Genomic DNA, 24,459 nt, shown 5'->3' with positions numbered 1-24,459 from the left:
GTGGAGCCAGGTGAGGTAGGCCATTTCCAATCCCCTTCACATGGTTATGTCCAGGCTCCTTAGTGCAGTTTACAGAAGGACATGCCCTGTCCATTACTCCAACTCTGACCTCACTGCCCTCTGCCTTATCCTCCAGCTCCAGACATCATGTTGTTCATTGTATATTAATGCACATGCTGTATAAATATATACACATCTATATTTACATAAATGTACATATAGATACATACATACATATACACCCACTTCATCACTCTACTCACTCTGGCATTTCCCCCCCAAACCATTGACACTGAGTGGATTCTGTATCATAGCGATCCTATAGGATACAGTAGAGTTGCACTTTGGGTTTCTGAAATGTTTAAAAATTTCAGGGGGAGCAGCCTCAGCTTTCTCCCAGGCATTTGGAAAAGAACTGTTATTTGCTCTTCAAAACCCTACTGATGGTATCATTTTGTTTATATGGTGCCAGAAGAAGCAGCTGCTTGTGCTAATTCTGGTTAGGTACCAACACTGTCAATGACAAAAACAAGTTGGAACTGAGTAGGGGCCCGGTCCTCTCCAGTTTGCCAAAGTTCCCACTTGGTCATCTTCAATCACTTATATATCTCTTATCTTCCTCTGGATGCTGTAACGTGTTGAAGGAGTCCCTGGTGCTTTAGAAAAGGGCCTTTAGTGGAACAAAATCTTGAATGGCATCACACTTCCTTGACTTTCAAAGGGATAAGTCCAGAGAACATCCAGAGTCCCCAGTGTTTCTCATGATACATTTTACTAGAATTCTGGATACGTCTACCACTCCACTGTCAGCATCTCTACTGTGCTGGTTTGTGTGTTGTAACTCTGGAAGGTATGCCACAGGTATTTTCAATAACACCAGGGTCATCAATAGGGGACAGGCTTCAGTGGAGCTCCTAGAATAAGACAGGAAGAAAGGCCGGGTAAACTATTTCCAAGATTTAGCCAATGGAAATCTTATAGATCATACATGAACAGGGACTGATCCTCTGCACTGGGCACTTCATCAGGAGTGATAAATCACGGGAGGAGAATACTGTGTTGGCTGAAGCAGAGTCAGTGAGGGGATGAAAGACCTTCTCTGAGCTGAAGTGGCACAACAACTGCAAAATTGGCGCCAAATAGGCTGCCGATTGTGAGGCTGATACAGAATAAGGCCATTTTGTGCTTGGCTGGACGTTGGTTGTACATGAGCTAAAGTCATGTGGGCAGCTCTCTAGGTCTGAATGTACCTATTATCCATCTGTCACCATGTAGTGTATATGTGAAGGGGAATTCAAAATAACAAAAAACTTCAGTTGGGCAGCAGATGTTGAATGATAATTTGAGCCTATGCTGGAGATTAAATGTTTTTTTTACACTGCCTTGCAAGGATTTAAATCTATGTTCTATTAAAAACACAATTATTATACAAACACATATTACTGTCAGCATCTAAAGTCTTATTCTCTGGTTCATATTCAAAGATACAGTCTTAAGTTTTAATCCACACTTAATTTAGATTATTCATAATAATAAGCACAGTTATTTTAAAACACACACACATCTTTCCTGAAAAAATAGAGCCCCTAAATAGCGATATTTTGAAATGAGGTGTATGATAATACTATTCATAACTAGTGATCATTCTGCAAGGGGCTCTGGTGGCTGTCTGCTCCTATAAGTAATTTATAACCTTGGAAAACCGATACAGAGATGTGTTCTGTTGTTCATGGGTTGAACACATAAACAAAGTTTGCATGATAGAATTTTGCCAGGCCAATGACTTGTTGATTGCAAATACCTTAAAAACAAACAAACAAACAAACAGAAAGCATAAATGGTTCTTATACACATAGACCTCATCTCAGCAGCCAAAACGTAGCCTGGGGCTGACTGTAGAACAAACCGAAAATTGTTTATATATAAATTCAGGTCGAAGGTGAAGAAAATTAAGACAAATCCACAAAAACAAAATATTGCCTTGAGTCTCTCCCACCTGCATGTAGAGAACATCTCTAGAACAGATGACTGGGTGCACTGAATCCAGTCCTCATCACAGATCAGCGATAACATCAAAAACATCACACACGAGAAAACCAAAAGGTCCTAACCCGCAAAGCAAGAAAAGACAAATGTGGTTGTCAGAATAAGCTCTGATACTTGTCCATGACCATATAGTTCAAGCAAATGGAATAAACAATGAAGTGAAAAAAAGCTGAACAGGAAATTCCAAAGGACAGCCACAGAAGACAAAATAAATGTAACAACGAAGTGTGAAAAGACCTGGCATTGTAAAGTCAACAAGGAAAAAGATGCTCAGTATATCAAAGTGAAAGAGCTGAAACAAAAAATCCCCAATGTGAAAGGGTTCTCTGGGTAAATGAGGATTCCAGGACACGTCATTGTGTTCATGGAGAAACTGCATTGATGAAGACGCAGTCATGCAAAAAGAACAAGGAGATGCTGCACTGATTTAAATGCAAGAAAGGTGTGTGTCAGACTCGTACCTTCTCACCATACTTGTCTAATCTGTGTGTTGAGCAATAATCAAAGACGGGGGACTACATGAAGAAAAATGCAGCATCAGGATTAGAGGAAGGAATGTTAACCAACTTCCTCAGTAAGCACATAGCCCAGCCTTGCTTTCTGAAAGTGAAGAGGACTTGTACTTGCTGATGAAGATCAAGGGTTGTGGCATTCAATACAGATTCAGATTAACGTAAAGAAAATAAAAATCCTCACAACTGGACACTGATAAATGGAGGAAAAAATGACATTGTCGTTCGGATCCATAACCACTGCTCATGGAAGCAGCAGCCAAGAGGTTAAATGATGCATTGGGAAATGTGCTGCACAAGACTTCTTCTAAGTGTTGAAAAGCAAATCTGTTATTTTAGGACTAAGGTGAGCCTGACCCAAGTCATAGTGTTTTCAAAAGCCTCATATGTAATCTGAGAGTTGGAAAACAAATAAGGAGGACCAAAGAAGAATCAATGCATTTGAATCTTCATTCTGGTGAAGAACATTGAAGGTACCAAGGAATGTCAAAAGAACAAACAAACCTATTTTGGAAGAAGTACAGCCAGAATGCTCCTTCGAGACAAGGATGGAGAGACTTGGTCTCACCTACTTTAGACATTTATCAGGACGTTATGCTTGACAAAGTAGAGGAGCAGTGAAACTGATGAAGGCCCTTGACCATGGATTGACACAGTGGCTGCAGCTATGGCTCAAGCAAACCACAGTTGTGAGGGTGGCACAGGACCAGTGGGTGTTTTGTTCTGCTGCACACATAAGACTGCTCTGGCCTGGAACCGACTCGAGGGCATCTAACAACAACAACATCCATTATGATCAAGATTTAGCACCCCAGAAACCATATATAAACAAGCTCATTAGCAGGTGCAATCAACTTGATGGCGGTAGGCCTAGCTTTGGGCTGTTCTGCATTGTATATTCTGCATTTGATGACATCCAAAGTGACTTCAAACATCCAACATGATGCCTTCTCTCACTGAATTATCTAGATCCTACAGGAGAATTTAGAAATGCATGGCTTTGGTGTCACCACTGCCAAGCCTCTTTCTGCATTTCTCATGTCCAAGGCTTGACAATCAACTTCTGAATTAGCTTCTGGATATTGCTTCTGAACCTCTGAGCAATGACGTACAGTGTGTGGCCCATAACTGATGCCCATCATTGTCTATTTTCTTTAAAAATATAATCAAGAAAAAGACGAGATTGGATCCTATTGTAGAAGAGCACACAGCCCCGAGACTCACTTACAGTTTGCTTTCATCAGATATATCCATGGGGCTAGGGTAATCTTAGAAATACTTCCTTTGTGCTGTAGGCTGGTGCGGGCTGACTGAAGTCTACCTTCATAAGTTAGAAGAACGTCCCTTTTTAAGTAAGTTGTGCTTGAATTGAATCATAAGGCTTAGCTTTTAAGCAATAAAAATGGACTTCTCTGCTCATGGCTAAAACAATAGCTGCTAATTGAGTGTGGTGAGTTCCACAAGCATAAATGAAAACAGAACTCCGTCCAGAACAGAACTTAAAAACAAACATGGCCTTCCTTTGAAGTGAACACCACATTCCTCAGCCAGAACAGCAAAAAGGGGCCACGGCGGTTTCTGTTTTCTGTTTCTGGAAATTAAGATTTTGTGGCGATAGGAAACATGGAGAGACCCATAAATGGTCTCCTGACAATAAGCAGAGAGCTGGGACATTGACTTAAACTGGGCTGGGAGTTTACGTCTATAGTCAGGTAAATTGTAAGATAAGAGGGAGAATATTGCATGCTTAAAAACAAGTAATGCCGCCATGGTAGAGATTCTACTTTCTCGTATTTGATCTTCAGATTAGCCCTATGAGAAAAGCTTTCTGCTTCACAGATGAGGAATAGACTCTCTAAGAGTAAATACCCATGATACATATTTTGGCATGTCGATTTTGTGTCAACTTGAACCTGTGTGAAAGGGTAGAGTGTTAACCAGGGGGTAGCCTGGTGATGTCTTCTTGGGGGGGGGTGGCCTTTTTATATGAGGACCAGTGAGCACACATCTCTCTCTGCCCTACTGCTTTCCTTGCTTGCTGGCACTCTGGGTCTGCCTCGGGGATGGCCCCAGGTGGGCCGCTGACTCAGGGAGTCAAACTAGATGTTCTTGTTGCCTTGCCACATTCTTACCTGCGTTGGATCCACTCAACTCTGCACCCACTGGCCTGTCACCTCTCTGCTTCCTGCCTCGCCTTTCTGAATCCCCCACTGGCATCTATGTGAGGCTGAAGAGGGCGCTGGCTAGCACTTGACCCATGGCCATGAGTTGAACAGGGACGGGACATCTTCTTAGTAAAAACTTCTTTCTTAGACATACATGAGTGTTACTGGGCTTGTTTCTCTAGACAATCTAGCCTAATGCATATGTGGTCAAATATTTTTAAATCATCGGAAAATATTTTAAAAATTGAAGCCAAATAAGTCCCATTTGAAATGTTGAAACTGTCTATTGACAAGAACGTTAAAGATGCTAATGCCCCTGAAAAGTCATACAATAAGAAAAATAGTCCCTGAAATTTTACTAGATAGCAGATTCTCAACTGGTACTTAAAACGGTTTCCTACATTGAAAGGAAATTTCAATATGGACGTGTGTGTGTGTGGGGGGTGTCACTAAAATAGACCAAAAGAAGTAAAGTATCTTTCTTTCTTAGTTAATATCATTAGAAAATATGAGAAACTCGTAGCATATCATTAAATTTCAGAATTAAAAGCCCTTGGCACCCCTACATGATTTTGCTCCATATGGTTCCCAACCAACTCTTTAGCTTCATCCTACCCATCTTTCTGGGCTCTGGTCACCTGGTCTTCTTTTGACCACCCCTTCCCAGATACCATGGGCTTTCTTGCCTCAATACAATTATGCATATTCTGATGTCCGACTATTCTTCACCCTTAAATCTCATCCTATATGTCAGCTCCTCAGGCAGGCCACCTTGGATCACTAATAAAACTATTTCCACTTACTTATTACCAGGGCTTTCTTTTGTCCTCTCGACATCTCTTCTCTATAATACTTGCTCCAGTGTGTAATTATGAGGGAATGTTGTTACACTCTAAATTATAAATCTGTCTTCTCTGTATATTTTCTCTCTCCCTCGACTTCCTTCAGCCTACAGCTAGGGAGAAGTGAAAAGACAGATTCAAAAACAGACAAGAGCTTTGGGCTGAATTTGGTCACCGGTTTTTCTATCAGGTTTCTTCTCTCTCTCTCTCTCTCTCTCTCACCAGATAAGATCGATTCTGGAAGAAGGAGGGCAAGGTGGTTGAGGAGCTGCTTTGCCTGTATAGGTGGGAGTAAAAGGAGCAAAGTCCTGAAAGTGGACGGGAAAGATATTTTATTGTCAGAACCAGAAACAGAATATAAATATCTCAGCACAAATTGCCCTGACAATATAGAACCAAGATGCTCAGAGCATGTGGACCAACTATTTTCATCTCACATTACTGGATGCTAGAAAACCCTCGGGATTTAGGACACAAGTGCATTGCAGTAGCCTGTGTGATGGCCCCCAACGATATCAGGCCCTAATTCACAATCATTCTGTTGTGCATGACATCACAGTGGGTTGGAGCTGACCCGATGGTATCCAACAACGACAACAACAATCCCTGGGATTGTCAATATTACTTTATAAACTTCATGTGCAAAATAATCTGCGTGGGCTGTATTTAAATTAAGGGTGTTGACATGGGGAGATTATCCTAGATTATCTGCATGGACCAAAAATAATCGTGGGCAGCTTTAGAAGAAGAAGGTGGAAGGAGGTTTGACACAGAAGTAGGGAAGGCAATGAAACCATGGAGGGAGGGAGAGCTTGGCGAGAAGTGGCCACAAAGGACGGGATATTGGTGCTCATCAAAACTGGAAGAGGCCAGGGACAGAGTCTCCCCTCGTGACTCCAGAGGGAGCAGGGCTCAGCAACAACCTGAGTCTGTGTGACGGTGCAGAGTGGACTCCAAACTTTCAACCAGGTGGCTTTGGCCCACTGACCTTGGCCTAGTGACATTGACTTCTCCTGGCCTCCAGAAAGGTGAGAGGACACATTTCTGTTGTTGAAGTGCCCAGGGCTATGGGAATTTTTTTTACAGCAGCCATGGGCAACTCATATGTGCATGACAAGAAAATCTCATTATTGTGTGCTGAACAGAATAATTGGGGAGATTTCACCTAGGCTGGGGTAAGTGGCAGATATATCAGTTATATGTCTGTCTGTTTATCTTTTCTTATTATCATTATCTCTTCCTATTCTGCTCCACCAGAAAGAAAGTCCGATTGAAGATCTAACTTTCTCTGTTTTGTTCAGCATTCTAATCCCAGGGCTTAGATCAGTAGCTGGCACATAATAATTGCTCTACAAAGAGCTCTGAATGAATGAACGAAGTTATTAAACAGCATGGCTAAGCGAGCAGCACAGAAAAGAGGGAAGCACAGCCAACACACAGTACAAGGAAGCCCGAGAAAGGCTGTGCCAGGGGCTAAATGGAATAATCGAATCCTCATTACCAGCAATCCAAATAGATATCAAGGTCAGTCTGACCCCAAGCCTGGGAGAATGTTTTATAGCATTGGGAGGCATGCACTTTAATATTGACTATATGTGTGTTTCTGCATTCATGCATCTTCAGTCAAATGTTGCTAGCCCAGTCTCAGTTTATACGCCAATGGGCTATTACAGTGTAGGAGCCAGGTTACCTCCTGCCCATTGCTGCATGCTGAAATAAGTGGCTGAGAAGGTGGCAGTTCTAACCTGCAGACTATTCTTGCCTGGCCTACTGAGGTAGCACAGTATTTCTCTGTTCTGCTTTTAAAGTTCAAAAGTCTCTTATCGGTAACCAACTCAGAGCATCAGGGACTCGAACACTGCCTGCTCAACCTTGAAAGCGATACTGAGCTGCGCTGCACTGTGTGTGGCATTCTGAAGGTGATTTGAGATTCAAAAAGCAATCGTTCTTCGCAAATATGCATGACGTGTCACCTGATGTCATCCCAGGACTAGAATTCTCAGGACTTGACTGAAAGTACTCCAATTTCATTATACCGCAGACAAGCTACCATTGTGCCTGCTGCAAAAGGAAATGGTAGCTTAGGCAGATATGAAACACATCTGAATCAAACTGTTCATACTCCCCTTAGTATTCTAAAACATTGCTTTTACAGTGAGTTTATTTTGAAAATTGTTACTGTCCTTAAAATTGGTTCTTAACTTTCAAAGGGTCAAAACTTCGTATGAGACTGTAATAAGGCAGGGATTAACAGGATTAATATAAATCTATAGAAGATAAGCAATTCTGCCCTTTTCTGCATCATACATAAAAGTACTAATTTTGTAATGACTACAAGTAAACTCCCACAGCACCACAAACTGACCGACGAGTGCACCAGGGTTGGCTCCTCTCCTCAGGCTTGTTCAATCGGTGTGCTTAGCAAATAATCAAAGACGCCCGGTTGTTTGCAGGATTGGGGAAAGGCTTATTTACAATCTGCAATATGAAGAAGTGCAGCCATGCTTGCTGAAAGTGAGGAGGACTTGAGGCACTTGCTGATGAAGACTAAGGATTGTAGCCTTCAATATGGATTACAACTCAGTGTAAGGAAGGCCAAAATTCTCACAATTGGACAACCAGGTACCATCATGATAAATGGACAAAAGACTGAAGTCAAGGGTTTTATCTTGCTTGGATCCCCAATCAAAGCTGACGGAAGCAGCAGTGAAGAGATCCAATGAGACATTGCATTGGGTAAAGCAGCTGCACAAGACCTCTGTAACGTGTGATAAAACAAGGTTGTTAAGGTGTGCCTGATCCAAGCCATGGCGCATTCAATGGCCTCACATGCACATGAAAGGTGGACACTGAATAAAGAAGACTGGAGAAGAGTGGGTGCATTTTCATTGTGGGGCTGGTGACGAACAGTGGAGGCCCAGTGGACTGCTAAAAGGACAAACAGATCTGTCTCGGAAGAAGGAGGACCAGAGAGTGCACCTTCGATGCAAGGATGGTGAAATATTGTCTCGCACACATTGAACATGTTGTCTCTGGAGAAGGACATTCTTCTTGGTAAAGCAGAGGTCCAGCAACCTTGGACTCAAGCACAGGAACTCCTGTGAGGATGGCCCGGGACCAGGCCTGCACTTTCCGTTCCATTGTGCATAGGGTCACTATGGGTCACAGCAACTTGATCGCCCCCTAACGAGATAAGTATTGGAGTCCCTGGTTCAGCTGCTAACAGAGAAGTTGGGGAGTTGAGCCCACCCAGAGGCACATTGGAGGAAAGGCTACCCACTTCTGAACAATAAGCTATGAAAAAATCCCATGGACCACAGTTCTACTTTGGCACCCACGGGGCATCAAAACTTGGAATCAACTTGATAGTAACTTATATAACATATAAGATATTTAAGTGCTCTAAAATTATATTGAATAAGGGCAGGCTGTCTGAGTTAAAATCTCCTGTAGCTACATAACATTTTCCAAATTAGTTTCATTTCTTCTCAGTTTTTACACGTGTAAAATGAGAATGAGAGTAAGGGTACCTATCCAATCAAACCAAACAAATGAACCCCAAAAAAACATTCCTATCAAGTTGATTTTGATTCAATAGCTCCATGGGGTTTCCAAGGCTCTACTTTTTTTCTTCTTAATACATTGTTTTATTGGGGGCTTTTACAGCTCTTATAACAATCCATACATTAATTGTTACAAGCACATTTGTACATATGCTGCTATCACCATTTTCAAAACATTTTTCTTTCTACTTGAGCCCTTGGTATCCGCTCCTATTTTTCCCTCCCTACCGCCTCCCACCCTTGTGAACCCCTGATAAATTATAATTTATTATTGTTTTCATGTCTTAAACTATCTGCTGTCTCCCTTCACCCATGTTTCTGTTGTTTGTCCCCTTGGGGATGGTTATATGTCAAACCTTGCAATAAGTTCTCGCTTTCTCCCCTTTCTCTCCCCCACTTTCCCCCTACCCTTGTGTTATAACTACTCCCATTACTGTTCTGAGGACACATGACCTGGATTCCATGTGTCCGGAGCTCTTATCTGTACCAGTGCACATGCTCTAGTCTAGCTGGGTTTGTAAGGAAGAACTGGGGTCATGATAGTGGGAGGGAGGAAGCATTAAAGAACTAGAGGAATGTCTTATGTTTGATCAGTGCTATACTGCACTCTGGCTGACTTGTCCCTTCCAGGTGACCCTTCTGTGAGGGGATGTCCAATTGTCTACAGATGGGCTTTGGGTTTCCACTCCAACCCCACTCGTTCGAACCGGTATGATTGTTTTGGGTCTTCTGATATCTGATATCTGATCCTGTCAACACCTTGTCAAGGCTCTATATTTTTATGCATTCAGACTGCCATCTCTTTCTCTCACAGCGTGGTTGGTGGGTTTGAACCGCCAACCTTTTGTTTATTAGCTAAGTGCTCTACTATTTCAGCACCAGATTTCCTTATGGAATCCTTAACCAAACCAAACTCACCATGGAGTCAATTTTGAGGCATAGTGACCTTATAGGACAGAGTGGAACTGCCCCCTTGGGTTTCTGAGGCTGTAAATCTCTAAGGGAACATACAGTCACATCTTTGTCCTGAAGGCAGCTGGTGAGCTTGATCTGCTGACCTTACAGTTAGGAGCCTGAGATAGTTAAGGTTTATTGTGCCAAGCTGGCCAATAAACACATGTGGGGTTAATTGAAGGGCAGAGAGATAAGTGGCTCTGTGAGCCTCGCCTTTCTAATTCTCCCTCAGGTCTCTTGCTCTCTGATGGTCGGACCAGGGTGCAGTTGCCTTAGTCAGTTCCTTCCTTCAGCTGGCAAGGCTCATTTATTGCAAGACACCCCCAAGGAAAAGCCACATGGACCTACCCCGATGCAGCCCTGGGTGCTGGAGCAGCCACGTGGAAACCCCTGCCAGCGCTGATAGGCTTACACGTTCACTGACTCAGCTTTCCTCCTGCAGTTTGGTGTCTTAGTATGTGTTTTGTGAGATGGAGGAGGTCTTTGTAGGTTGGTGTTGGGCATATGGGTTAATGTTGGACTTGTGGGCTTGGACAGCACTGGGTTGGGATGCTTTCTTAATGTACATTTACCCTTTATATAAAACTATTTCCTATACATATGAGTTTCTGTGGATTTGTTTCCCTAGTTTACGCAATCCAACACAGTGCCCAACACGTAATCCACTGTATACCACCAGGGCTCCTTTTAGAATTATTATGGGGAATTATTAATTCAGATATTATCCATTCATTTATGAAAATGCTTACAACAGTGCTTGGCATGTGGTAAGTACCACCCAACAAATATTCATGACTATATGTCAGGGACTTTCCTAAGTGAACCCCAATTATTGTGATCAATGGAGCACGCATTTTAATGTGGAGCTTAATTTTTTGTAGAATTTTTGCAGCCCATTTTATTTTACTTTAAAGGGAATCTTTTTAGATTTTATCTTTGTTCAGACAGCAGAGAAATAAGATTTTTACACAATGTTCCCTCTGAGATGCTATGGTTCACCTGGAGCTCAGATGTAGAGTTTTATTTCATTTCTCCCTCATTCCACACCTCACAGCTATTCTGTACACAGACTTTGGACTGTGTTTATCACCCTCAAATTGGCAGAGGGATTTCGTAAATGGAAAAAAAAGCCAGGATTCCATGAAAACAATTTATTCCATTCCATCCCTAAACTTTTACGTGTTCATCTGTCATGTTTAAAAATCAATTATCTCTGGGCATACACTGTATGGACAGCTTTACTGAGGATTAGCTAGAGAGCTAGGCAAATTTAACTGCTATTTTTTTAAAATCCCCCCCCCCCCTGTAGCACCCTGTTATTTTTCCACCAATGATTCTCTATCACAGACTTGTATTTCTGAGCTAATGAAGGCCTGTTTTTGATATGAAATATTTTTAAAGTTCTCATGCTTTTATTTTATCCTTATAGTCCTTTGTCTTTCTTTTTCCTGCCCAACCCCATCTCTAGTCAGCGCTAGAGAATATTATATTTGGGAATAATTTTTTTTTTACTTCCTGCTCTAAATACATCTTTATTCTAACTAATCATAGACTCACAGGATGTTGGACAATAATGTACAGAGTGGCCCTATGCCCCCTTTATCGAGCTTCCCCCAATGTTTACCTTGAATAACAACCGTGCTTTATGAAAACTAGGAAGCTGGCATTGGTACAATCCACTGGGCATTTTCCCAATTTTACTAGAATTAATTGTTGAAATAATCAGTTACTTCATTTGGCTAGTATCAAGTATCATCACATAAAGGTTGACACTGACTTCATATGTGTATGTTTGGAGGTGGATCTGTGTATGTTTTGGTGGCTGCCTTGGTGTTTGTGTGTCTAGGTTAGAGAGAGACCAGGGAGGGAAGGAGAGATACGAGGAGGAGACGCGAGAAAGAGGAGTGGTGAGGGAGGAGAGAGGACTTGTTGTTTCTTACTCTTCATTCAGTCTTTATGCTTAAGCAGACTTCATTACTATAAATGTGGCTGGTGTAACACAAAGCAAATTAGCCTCAAAGTCAGGAGTTCAGGGTTGAGGTAGTTACTCTCACACATTCTAGTCATACAACTTAAAACAATTTACCAAACCTTTGCAGGCTTCCGGCTTATCAGCTGGCAAACTATGGGAAAACCTTGGCATGATCCATTTCCCAAGACTGTTTTGAGGTAAAGTAGCTGACAGCCCCATTTGGTTGCCTTTCATAAACTGTATATAAATAATTAAACAGAATTAACTTATATTTTGAATATACTATTGTGGTAGAGTTACATAATGTCATGTCAGTTTGATAAATAAGTCCAGGGTTGGAGTCTAGCTTGTCAATCAGGTCAAAGTCTGATGATGCCTCCTTGTGGGTGTGGCCTTCTCATGAGGATTCTGGGAACTTCTCTTTCTCTGCCTTCGTGTTCCTGTTGACAATCCACGCGGAGACTTGCTGAGCCTTGTGAGAGATTTTCCCTCTGCTTCACTTTCCTGTTGAAGAGCCATACTTGGAGACCCACACCAGTGCTGAGATGCTTCCTCCACCATTGGATCCAAAAGACTTTGCACCCGCTGGCCTGTGATCTTCATGCATTTTGCATCATTGCATGTGCTGCGTGAGTTTAAAGAGGAATGTATGGACTAGTATCGGACTTACTAGTATTGGACTATATCAGACTTGTGGACTTGATCTGGACTGGGCTGGGATGTTTTCATAATATACAACTGCTCTTTGATATAAAGCTCTCTCTTACACATATATGAGTGCCATTGGATTTGTTTCGCTAGTCAACCTAGACTAACACAAGTATATTATAGAATGTATCTGATTTCATTTTGCTATATATAGGATCTCAAAGAAGAATAAACATTCCATCTTGCTTTTAAGGAAAATATCTCAAAAGGATATGGGGAGTCCCTGAGTGTTGATGAAAACTGTTAGGCATGTAAGCACTGGCCTAAAACTTGTTAGCTCGGACCCACTCAGAGATGCTTTGGGAGACAGTCCTCGTCATTTCCTTTCAAAAGGTCACGGACTTGAAACCCCCTTGATATTATTCCACTCTGCACAAATAGGCTGATCATGAGTTAGAATTGACTTGATAGCAACTAACAACAACAAGGGTATACAGAAAGTAGCTGGGGCCTGCTTTCAGACTATGAGGAGGTGTGTGTCTGTGGATGGGGTACATAGTAATCACTCAGCAAAATGTTAAAGACAAGAAATCCAAGCCATAGAACTAAAACGGACTTGTGGGGCTCAGTGTTCCAACTCGTTATATACTTGGCAGATTTGAAATAGCCTTAACAGATCTTTTAATCAATGACTACACATTTAAATGATGAATACACAGTGCCTTCTGAGTAAGCCTTTCTTTATGTGGACAGCTCTAGGAGATTCAAAGGCCTTTTCTTTTCTTTTTTTTTTTAATAACAAGCTGAAATCTGCCTTCCCTGTGGCTTTTACCCTTTGGTCTTGGTTCTACCATCTATTGCCTGTTGTCCAAAATGTCCTCTTCTCTATTCTAAAATTCAATTGCTTTTTTAACGTGATTTTTCATGTACAAGGCTGTTCTTTTCAGGACAAATTTATTGTTCTAATGGATGGAACCATGAAAAGAGTCCATGAGCTGAACAGTGCATTCAAGTTCTAGACCAAGCTCCTTCCATCTTCTGTGCAAGATACTTATCACAATCAGAATAATCACATTCAAGAGTCCTGGGTGATGCACGAGATTTGTGACTGGCTGGTAACCAAAAGGGTGGTGGGTCAAACCCACCCAGTGTCTCAAAAAGGCCTGGCTATCTGCTCCCATAGAGACCACAGCCAAGGAAACCCTAGGGAGCAGGGCTCCTTTGTCACATGGGTTGACCATGAGGTGCACTTGGGGCTACCATAAACTGCAACACAAGAATCATATTAACATATTTAACATATATATGTTTATCCCCTCCTACCCACTGCAACTTGCCTTATACATTATTGTGCTTGAAATTAACTGAAATTCTCTAGCCCCCACCCCCTACTCTTTCTTCAAGTTTTTATGATTAGCAATGCCCCCCTGATTCCACACAGATATATCTAATTTCGTTTCATTGTAACATTCCATTGAGAACTTTATATTCAGACTCATCATGAAATATATTCTGCTAGATCCACATAGACTCTGACATTTATAAAGAGTCCTTTAGTCCTTTCTCAAAATTACTGATGACAAACGAGCAGAAAATGGTGAAAAGCCGATCATTAGAAAACAAATTTCAATGGTAATGCTTCGACTTTGTAGTAATGTTAAAAAGTTTAATTGACCATTAAGTTCTAAGTTTTCACTGGGAGTTGGCATAAGAAGTAGCTATACACAAAGGTCTCTTTATTTTCTATGAAATTGCAATGTCGCATTTGCAAAAATCCCGTGAGAAATTCCTCTTGAAGCCAGGGACAGAAAACCCTTTTTCTGCCAGTGAGAATGGTACTGGTGTGCTAGTTCCTTCTATTTTGACTTCTAAGAAGCTCAGAGAAGAGTCACTTGCTCAATTGCTATAGTTTCTTCTTCTTTTAAAAGTGTAACTATTACTCTTTATTACCTAATATCTGCACTAACAGTTTGGGGTTAACATGTTCAATTTTTATAAGACACCATGGCACATTAATTGTAGCAATCAGCAGGGTTGATAAAACGAACAACAAACCTAACGAAGACCTCTTTTCAGAACCTGGACGATCCACAGAATACTTATTCATACTTATAAGTATGACAGTTTGTCCGGGGCCATTCCACTCAATCTTCACTATATTTTGTCAGAGCTTGCAGTACTTTTCCATTCCCGCCTACATGACATAGTTTTGTGATTATGTTATCTCCCCTCTGAATAGCCTGTCCTTGGGACGGGCTGAGTTTAACCTTCAAGTCTGCCTAGAAACAGATGAAGGGGATTCCATACATAGTGTGACATTCTTGAGATGAGCACCTATATCCTGCTTCCCCTTGATTGGGTAGGAGATTGTCTTCACCCTATTTACACATCTAGTGCCTGCACCTGATTTGCGTAAAATGATGTCACTTCGTGTACCTGGTTGAAGACTGTAAACCTTTACTGAGGGCGCGCTCCCCCAGACTCCTTGATTGGTCTATTACCAAAGTGGCCTAAGTTACATGTGCGACGGGTGTTTCCCTTCCCCTGGCCAATATAGGCTGTAACCTTTCACTCAATAAAGAGAGACTTGATCAGAATACTGTCTTGTCTCCATTTCTCGTGTCTCTTGTTCCCCTCAATTCCCACTCCCTCCTCCAGGGTCTGCGTTGACGGTCCAGCGGGTCGGGACAACAGTTGGCCATTTCCTGCCAGAGTGTTTACCTTGCTTTAGTTAAGGTCAGCCTCAGCCCTTCACAGTACTTCCTTCCAAAATGTGTTCTCAATTTATACTGTCATGTTCTGAATAGCTTCCATATTCATTTCCCCCAAATGGTACTTAATTTCAAAGAAGAAACCATTTGACCCCTTTTCCCCATCAACTCGTTATTTTGCTCTTCCACTATAGATATTGTTTTTGCTTTTCAATAAATACTGCCACCCGCCTAAAATGTTTTATACTGGAAAAGTCTCGGATTCAGTGGTGCAAGTCCAGGGCTCTAGCCACCTTGGCTTTAGCTACTCTTCACACCTTCCTGAGGTACCCTTATTTACAGAAGGAAAACTTCCTTCTGACAAGCAACTGATAAACATCAGGCATTATTGTAAGTCTACAATTTACTTTGAAAACACTTTAAAATGTAGACTTTCTACTACAGAGTTTGATGCTAAGAATGTGTTCATATTTTAAGCTCCAGTTGTGGAGTTTTTAACCACTTCAAGGCGTTGGCAGTGAGTCAGACCCCTGAGGGCCATAGTATATCAGCAAAGCCACAGTCGTGAGGGGACCAGCATAAGAAACATGTGCAAGATTCCCTCCCCATCCACAACCGATGCTAATAAGCACACTTGTCGGAAATGGACTTTTGTGGCCCCTTAAGTAACATGACACGTGTTCTAATGGAAGGGAGGTGGTACATGCCAAGGTTTTGAATGTATGTGGAGTATTAGGATTGTTTGGAGGCAGTCCCCTTCTGTGTTTGTACAGGGGAGAAACGTCTTAGGGAAGCCTACCATTTTTCATCACAGTATTGGTGGCGATGGCGCTGTATCTACCTGGCAGTTTAGAGTATTTCTGGTTGCCTGATACCACAAATTCCTGGCTCTGAAATACTGCCTGATCTGCCTCAAATGACCTTCTCATTAGTATTCCCTTTTGCACACAAGAACGTAGTGTTTGGAGGACATTAACCCACAGCCTGATGGGTATTAAAGCCCGCTCTGTCTGATGCCACCATTCCTAACTCCGTTGTGGCTTATGAGGCACCTTTCAAGGTAATTGCAAGCAATGGGTGAATGGCTGCTAAATGTCCACAGTTGTGTGCCCTGCGTATCTCTTATCTAGGTTCCTTAGCTCCCTTGAGCATCCGTGAAAGACAATTAAAAATCTACCACCTATGAAACGGATTTCATATCTACTGATTGCCATTTTGGTTTTCCATTTGGGTACATTTCATACTACTTTTACATCCACACTTTCTTTTTACCTATCCATATATTCAGAGAAACTATAAATTCACACACTGAGGTACAGACTACTCTGTGACATAGAGACACGACTGAGCTCTAGAGACCTCTATTATGAAATTCAAGTCTATAAATGTCAACAACAAAAAACTCATCTTAAAGCATTATCACCAGAAGAAAACAAGTAATTTTGGAAGTGGGATGTGGAATAAGATGAACTGTTCTTGGATTGGTGAGTCTGATACATATCAGAGGGCAGGGCAGAGTTGAAGTTCAAGATGCTATCAAGCCCTCGTGGCTGTTAATAGCTGTTGAGTTGGCCTCTGACTCACTGCAAGCTGAAACTGAAGACCCCTTGTCTTGTGTGCTGTCCCCACGATCCCTTGTGGACACGACTGTTGGGTCCTTACAGTTTTCATGAGCTTATTTTCAAAAGCAGATGATCAAGCCTTTCTTCCTTGGTCTTCTTGGCTGGTACGTTCCAACGCTGTCCGCTCGGCATGGCAGCCACCCACCAGCCTCCATTGACAGGCGGTGCCTGTGTGAGGTGCATTGGCCGAATCAAACCCAAGTCCATAAGGCAACAAACAGCATGGAAACTACTAATATACCATCAGCACCTTCATCAAGGCATGCCTTTTCATGGCTACTGAGTTCCTTTTGACTCATTATAACACTGTAGATTAGAATAGAATTCCCCCTTGTTTTTACGGTCCAACTGAAAACCCACTGAGCCCCCAATGCTGTGCTAAAACTAGAAATAAAATGCAAAAAACAGAAAATTTTTAATCCATTACTACCAATAAAATATCATATTCTAAATATATTTCCCATCAGATACAGTGCTGTAAGCAAATAGCAACATGGTCACAAATAATGCAAATCTGGGCTATTTATTAAAATCTCAAAATTTTAGAGAAAAATCCTAAATTAATTGATAACTAGTAAACTTACGGCCATTGACTCAATTCGACTGAGATTGACTGGACAGCACATGGTGGAACTGTCCTGCTGGGTTTCCAAGACTGTAACTGTTTTTTTGTTTTTTAATCATTTTATTAGGGGCTCATACAACTCATCACAATGCATACATACATCAATTGTGTAAAACACACTTGTACATTCATTGCCCTCATCATTCTCAAAACATTTGCTCTCCACCTAAGCCCCTGGCATCAGCTCATTTATTCCCCTCCCTCCCCCCTCCCCCCTCCCTCATGAACCCTTGATAATTTATAAACTATTATTTTGTCATATCTTGCCCTGCCCGACGTCTCCCACTTTTCTGTTGTCCGTCCCCCAGGGAGGAGGTCACATCTAGTTCCTTGTAATCGGTTCCCTCTTTCCACCCCACCCTCCCTCCACCCTCCTACTATCTCCACTCACACCACTGGTCCTGAAGGGATCATCCACCCTGGATTCCCTGTGGTCCCAGTTCCTATCTATACCAGTGTACATCCTCTGTTCTAGCCAGACTTGCAAGGTAGAATTGGGATCATGATAGATCTATGTGCTTATATTTATAGGTTTAGTATTAAGGTAGCAGAAGGACATTGGACCATAACTGTTTACAGAAGTAGAAAGCCTTTATCTTTCTATTGAGAAGTGGCTGGTGGTTTCAAACTGGTGAGATACTCATATTTATTTTTCTGAAATTTGACTTTTTTTGTTTCTTTTGTGTTTTCAGAAAATTATTTATCTTATAGGAAACAATTTATTTAGAAATTTTTATTACATGTGGAGGGAAGGTCATCCAACGAATATAAATTACCATATATACTCTAGTATAAGCCTAGTTTTTCAGCACATTTTTAATGTAGGTGCCTTGGCTGATATTTGGGTCGGCTTATACTTGCGTATATATGGTAATCAAAAATATGTATATTCATATTTTAAATAAAAAATGCTATGTATTTTAGTTTACCTTCATTTCATTTGGAAACTAACATACATGTGGTGAATAATGTGACACAACTCTTTTAGATGCAGCATACAATCTTTTCATTGTAGTTACAGACTTAAGTAATTGTCTTTATATCAGCTCACCTTTCCATGTGTAATATTGGTGCATATTAAAGTTATTATCCCTCTTAAATTAAAATTTAAAAAGCTAGTAGCATGAGGAGTTGTATCTTTCTTTCTTTTTTTAAAAATATGTACGTTTGCTCCTAAAAACGTTAGACTAAAAGTGTCTTAAAAGCAATAAGTTGTTATACACATTAATTCAATTGAAGTCTTATTTGGAAGAGAGCCCACTAGTGGGAATAATTTCTTGAGATGGTTTTTCAAACAGTCTGTATTCATCATACCCAAACCAGATGACATGAGACATCCCAAACAAGATGAGACATCCCACTATAAAATTACTGCTTTTGCAGATTTTATGCCCATCAATGACTAGCAAACTGGACACAAAATGATGACTAGCTCCATTATTTCAGTGTTGACTACAGTATCAACATGGACGAAAGAACGAACGAAAGCAAGAAACCGGAGAGAAAATCGCTGGTTATAGTAAGAACATACCACTCCATTGACTGACAGCAGCTGGTCTCCTCTTTTGAGGCCTCCGTGTCTTTCGGCCACCCCTCCAGGAATGATGCGAGAGATATAAATGGGGGAATTCTGCTCCTTTCCTCCCATCACGTTGAAACCAAGGCCTTCGTCAGTCTTTGGCAGTTCCACGACCCGAGGGTGGGAGTGGCCTTCGCTCGCTGCAAAAGCTGCCACTGTTGCCTGAAAGAGAAGATGGCCATTTGGGAATAAGGCTAGCCAAATACCGTCAGAAAACTCCTCATAGGGTTACAGCTTTCTTCTGTGAAAGAAAGGACACAAGAAGCAAAAGGAAGAAAAGCCTTTTGCTTTTCCTTTTGCTGCCCTGTGTGATTCTTTCCTTTTGTACAGCCCTGCCTGGCCGTTTAGAGAGCTGATCCCATTATGTTACATTTTCTCTTCCGGAAAGACTTTCTGAAGGGTCAACTAGCCCTCGGCACACATACTACCTAGTACTGTAATCATTTGCACATGTCTTATCTATGCACACTTTAAGTGCTGGGGTTGTGTCTGATACTTCGTGGTACTTGCCCATTAATAAGTATTTATTGCATAACCAGAGGGACATTTGTATGGATGTTCTCATCTTCTTGTGGAAGTATATATGATATTGCCAGAACACCAGCCTAGAACATGTGGCTGTTTTATTTCCCCCAATAATGAGTATGCTTAAAAGAGAAGGGGGTGGGGGGAGAGACTACACTAAAATGATAGATTCATATAAATTATTACTAATTGAAAGCAATATTCTGGATTATTGTGAAAGGTCTTCTCTGGTATAAGTTTGTTTATACATTTTAATGTCTCAACTTACTAGAGTGATCTATGCAAAATGAATCATGTTTGAGATCAAATACTGTAAACGTTTTAAAATTGGTTTTATATATAGTTTATAGAAAACATAATTTAATGCAGACTTACATTTTTATTTCTTACTAATATATTAATTTCTTTAAATAGCATCAAGGGAATAACTTACCATTAGTTCCTGCTCTGCCCCCATGCCCCAATGGAAATAAAATCGCCTTTAAGTTCGTTCTATCAGAAGACTCTCTGCCTATTTCTTACTTTCCACTTCCCATTAACCTTCCTTAACCACAGTTGATTAGATGCCTCCAATAAAGCGGTTTTCTCAACACGGTGACAATATTGATTCCTGTCCATTCTTTTCCACACACAGCATTATCACATCAATTCAGCATGATGCTACTGCCTGCATTTAGTGAAAGACAGTGACTGACATGGAAACAATGGCTCCCATTTAGCGACATGCATGTGCTCATGCCAACCTGTCATCGTGCACAGATTTGAATGGCTGACATGGATGCAATGCAGACAGCCCAGAAACCACCAGGAAGTACTGTGCTACTGCAACGCTGTGCCGCCGCCCTGCTGTTCCACATGAATAAGAAACGAGAATGGCAAAAAGCTGCATAATTCACTTCCCCCTTAATTAAACCATGTAGGGCTCATTTTTTTCTGTGTGTGTTCCACTTCAGTACAAGCAAAGCATGGTGTAATGATAATAATAACCCTTTTTCCCTTGCCTGGGTTGAAAGCCAAACAAAACAAAAAATCCACTTCTGAATGTGCAGTGTTACTGCTTGGATACAGAATAAAAATGCAAACTTAGGAGAGAGACTAAGCAAGAGGTGGTACAACACATAAAAGAATTAAAAGGAAAGTTATGTGTATTGTTACTAGCTCTTTCTTCATAGAGTGAACTATAAAGATAAAAGCTTTTAAAAAGTAAGTTGTATATCGATGATAACATTTCTGTGTTTGTAAAAAACACAAACTACATCAGTGATTTTTGGTTAAAATGGCTTCCTAATGGTCTATTTTCCAGATAATTTCATCATCCTATTGCTGTAATATTTCAGTTAATAGGGTCTTCACCAACTCTGGATTTCCGTGTTTAAAGAGAAAAATGTGCTGACTACCACAAACGGCAGTGGGCTGTCCTTTTAGATTAATGTCACCTTCTTTCAGCAAGCTCCCCACTGCTGAGCAGAATACAAAGGACAATCATAGATGAGTGGTTATCAGGTGAATTCTGCTCATATCGAACTTAAATCAAATCTTTGGACCTCTGAAAAGAAATCTTCATGCACCAAAGAGCGAACAGTTCTTTTGTATCAGAGCAATGGGTCAGAAAGCCATGTAGTATTTTGCACAATGAACCAGTAGATTTGCTTGTGCCAAATGGACATTTAGTGAGCTTAATGAAATCATTCTCCTTTCTTAAGCTACAGAAGCAGCAGAAACGTTCAATTTTCCATTAGGATTTTTACCTGGGAAGTAGTACTGGTCTAGACTCTGGGCTGCCATTGATGTCTAAATTCTCTTACAGTGTACACACGAGAATACCTGAAACACACACGCGCACAGTCAATTACTAGATCACTGGGGTCAAGTATATTTTTAAAGTGACTCAAGCCTTACCTTTGCTGTGGCCCTGGCACGGAACTCAGGACAGCCATTAACAGTTATCGTTTCATGCATATATTGATACACCTAAAATGTCCACACGAAACAAAAAGAATGTGTAAGAACATTGAGAACAAGCTTTCTTTGGCTGCAATAAATTTTCATTGTAGTTAAGTTCCTTATCATAAAGTGTAACAGGTTTGAATTAACTATCTTAATGATTGGAACCCCAAGCCCTCCTATTTGGTGGTTGGGGCATGGACTTGGGAAGGCACATTTACTTAGAATGTGGTTATTGATGTTTATCGAATATAAAATCTCTGCCCGTCACTCCATCAGTAAAACGTTTTACCTTAAATATAGCTTGTTCTCTTAAGCAGGAAATTTCACAAAAAATCATGAATATACTCAATTCTTAAATTTTGGCAAAACTGCAAAAGTAAATCTCTGCGTTTTCTGAGTGGCCCCGTTAAGGGCGAGATGGCTAACTGACAAGCTGGTGGGTTGAACCGACTCAGTCTTAAAGGGGGGCCTTGAAGACTCGCCAAGAGACCTGCTTCTTGAGTCAGTCTTGAAAACACCGGGGAGCAGTTCCACTGGCCAACAAGGTTCGCTCTGTGTCAGAATCCACTTGATGGCAACTAACAACACGAACATGTGAGGATAAAGCTATCTCTCCTTTGGCCCAAAAGGAGCCCTGATGGTGTCGTGGGTTAGACTTTCTTCAGGAGAAAGATAAGGATTCTCCTCCTGTGAGCACCTTTGGGAAATCCACAGGAGCAGTTCTCCTCTGCCTGACAGGGTCACCAGGAGGCCCACAGAATCGACTTGATGGCATGGAGTGTGGCTCACTTTTGGTTTTCCTTGGTTTAAATCCATTATGTTGGAAAGCATGTTACTGTTAATGACAAACATCATGATTTCCAACATCTGTTAATATCTATTTTGTGACTATTTTACTTCACTTTGAGTGAAAACTTTTTTTCACTGATAATTGAACAATTACACATGAAAGTATAAAGATAGCATTGTATACTAGGACAAATAACGAAAATCTTAGAATTAGTAAGTAGCATGGAACAAAACACCAGCTATGGATGGATTCATGTTAACATTTAGATGAAGTAGAAAGGACAGAGGTCAAATCTGAATGAAGAGTCAGGTTTAGGAAGTCTACGTATTTTGTTAAGCAAAAGACTTACAGCTGAACCTTTCTATATAATTTGGTTGCTAAAAGATCTTGGCTAAACCATTTTATGACTCTGACTCTCTTGTTGCCCCTCTCTAAAATGGGTAAAGAATAATTAGGCTTTATAGTGCTGTCTTTAACGAAATAATGTTTCCAAAGCACCTGACACACCTATAATAATGTGTCCTCCTTTAAACAGCAAATAGTACTACTAATTAACTCTTAAGACATAACTACAGAAATTCCTGATACATAGTCCAAAGAATGTGTAACTTTAGGCTTCTATCTAAACTACCAGGGTTGAAATTACAGAACATAAATCTGCATATAAGTAGTGAAATAAATTGCTTCATTTTAAAATTAAGTGAAGTATGGAGAATGACTCTTAAAGAACACTTTGAAGATGGTATTTGAAAGATAATAGATTAAAAAGGTTGAAGTATATGCTTATTTGAAATTTAAATAATGATGTTATTAATATTACATAATGGCTAGAAGTTAAATCCATTTTCCAGTCTCCTAGAGCAATTTTCAGGAGCGTCCCATTAGCTACTTCAGTAGAAAGATGAAAGAGGAAAACTACAATTGAAGGGTTTTTTTCTCCTTTCTATTATCTTTCATATGATTAAGTCAAAGTTATTAAAGTGAATTCAAAATTTGATTCATTCAGCTATTCAGCAATTATTCATTGAATATCTGGGACTAATCTCCTCCTCACATTTTGTAGCTGGCTCTTATATAGCTTAAATATATTTGGTGGAATCTCCATTAGTGCTGACTGGAATTTCCCAAGAGCCCCGGTGGTATCGTGGTGAAGGGTCGGGCTGAGATTGGCAAGGCCAGCAGCAGTTTGAAATCACCAGCCACTCCATGGGAGCAAGATGGGCTTTCTACCTCCATTGACAAGGACAATCTCGGAAACTGAGTCAGCATCAATGCTATGGCAATGGGTTTGGTTTGGGTTTGCATCTTTCCCAGGAAGCCTCGTTAGAGGGAATAGACTATGTGGTTTGGACTGGAAAGCTAAGGGCACGTTTGAGTCTCCTTTTCAGCTTTGGATATCCAGTAAACAACTGGGGGATTCAAGCGCTCGAGGAAACTTTGAGGAGGGTGCCAGGTTTCCAAAAGAACCCTGGTGGGCTCTGGGATCTGCTGCTGAAAACGCTCCAGGTTACCAGAATAGCTGCTAAAATATTGGGGTATTATTCTCTTGAAATCGCAGCATTTTGTTTTGTAGAGATAGCTTTTCCATGCATCATTCTTTTATCTGTTTGAACAGTCCATCGAGAGCAGCATTTTTCCTGTCTTACTTCATCTCCTAAGAATACTTCTCCAATATGACCCTCTCTATCCATCCTAACTCATTATTTTTTGCTCAGTTACTGCATTAGTGTCTCTGAATCAGGTCTGACCACCATCAGACATGAGTGCCGTCATCAGTGATTATCCAGGATGTCTTTAATATCATGTCTTTGACTGTCTACAACTCTTACAGTACGTAAGGGTGATTCTACCCTTCTTAGTTCTCTGGATCTGACTTTGTCTATTTTGATGATCATTTTCTAGACAATGGCATCTTTGCTAATAATGGAGAAGTTGTTATCAAATGATTTTTTGAAAAG

The 24,459-nt window shown here is 40.9% G+C and overlaps 1 protein-coding gene across 1 annotated transcript in view; it reads right to left on the bottom strand.

Moving 5' to 3' along the window:
* Nucleotides 1-24,459, bottom strand: part of LIN7A (lin-7 homolog A, crumbs cell polarity complex component) — a 246,476-nt gene that overhangs the window by 52,933 nt on the left and 169,084 nt on the right. Inside the window, exons 3-4 of the mRNA XM_013004082.2 lie at nt 21,664-21,735; nt 19,192-19,401 (exon numbers count right to left, since the gene is read on the bottom strand). Coding sequence (XP_012859536.1) covers nt 19,192-19,401; nt 21,664-21,735 — 282 coding nt within the window. The remainder of the gene's footprint in view (nt 1-19,191; nt 19,402-21,663; nt 21,736-24,459) is intronic.

This window comes from Echinops telfairi, unplaced genomic scaffold, assembly GCF_000313985.2.
Source record: "Echinops telfairi isolate 266 unplaced genomic scaffold, ASM31398v2 ScPeMD7_2;HRSCAF=8, whole genome shotgun sequence".
Taxonomy (NCBI): Eukaryota; Metazoa; Chordata; class Mammalia; order Afrosoricida; family Tenrecidae; genus Echinops; species Echinops telfairi.
This window is presented reverse-complemented; position numbering and strand designations above follow the sequence as displayed.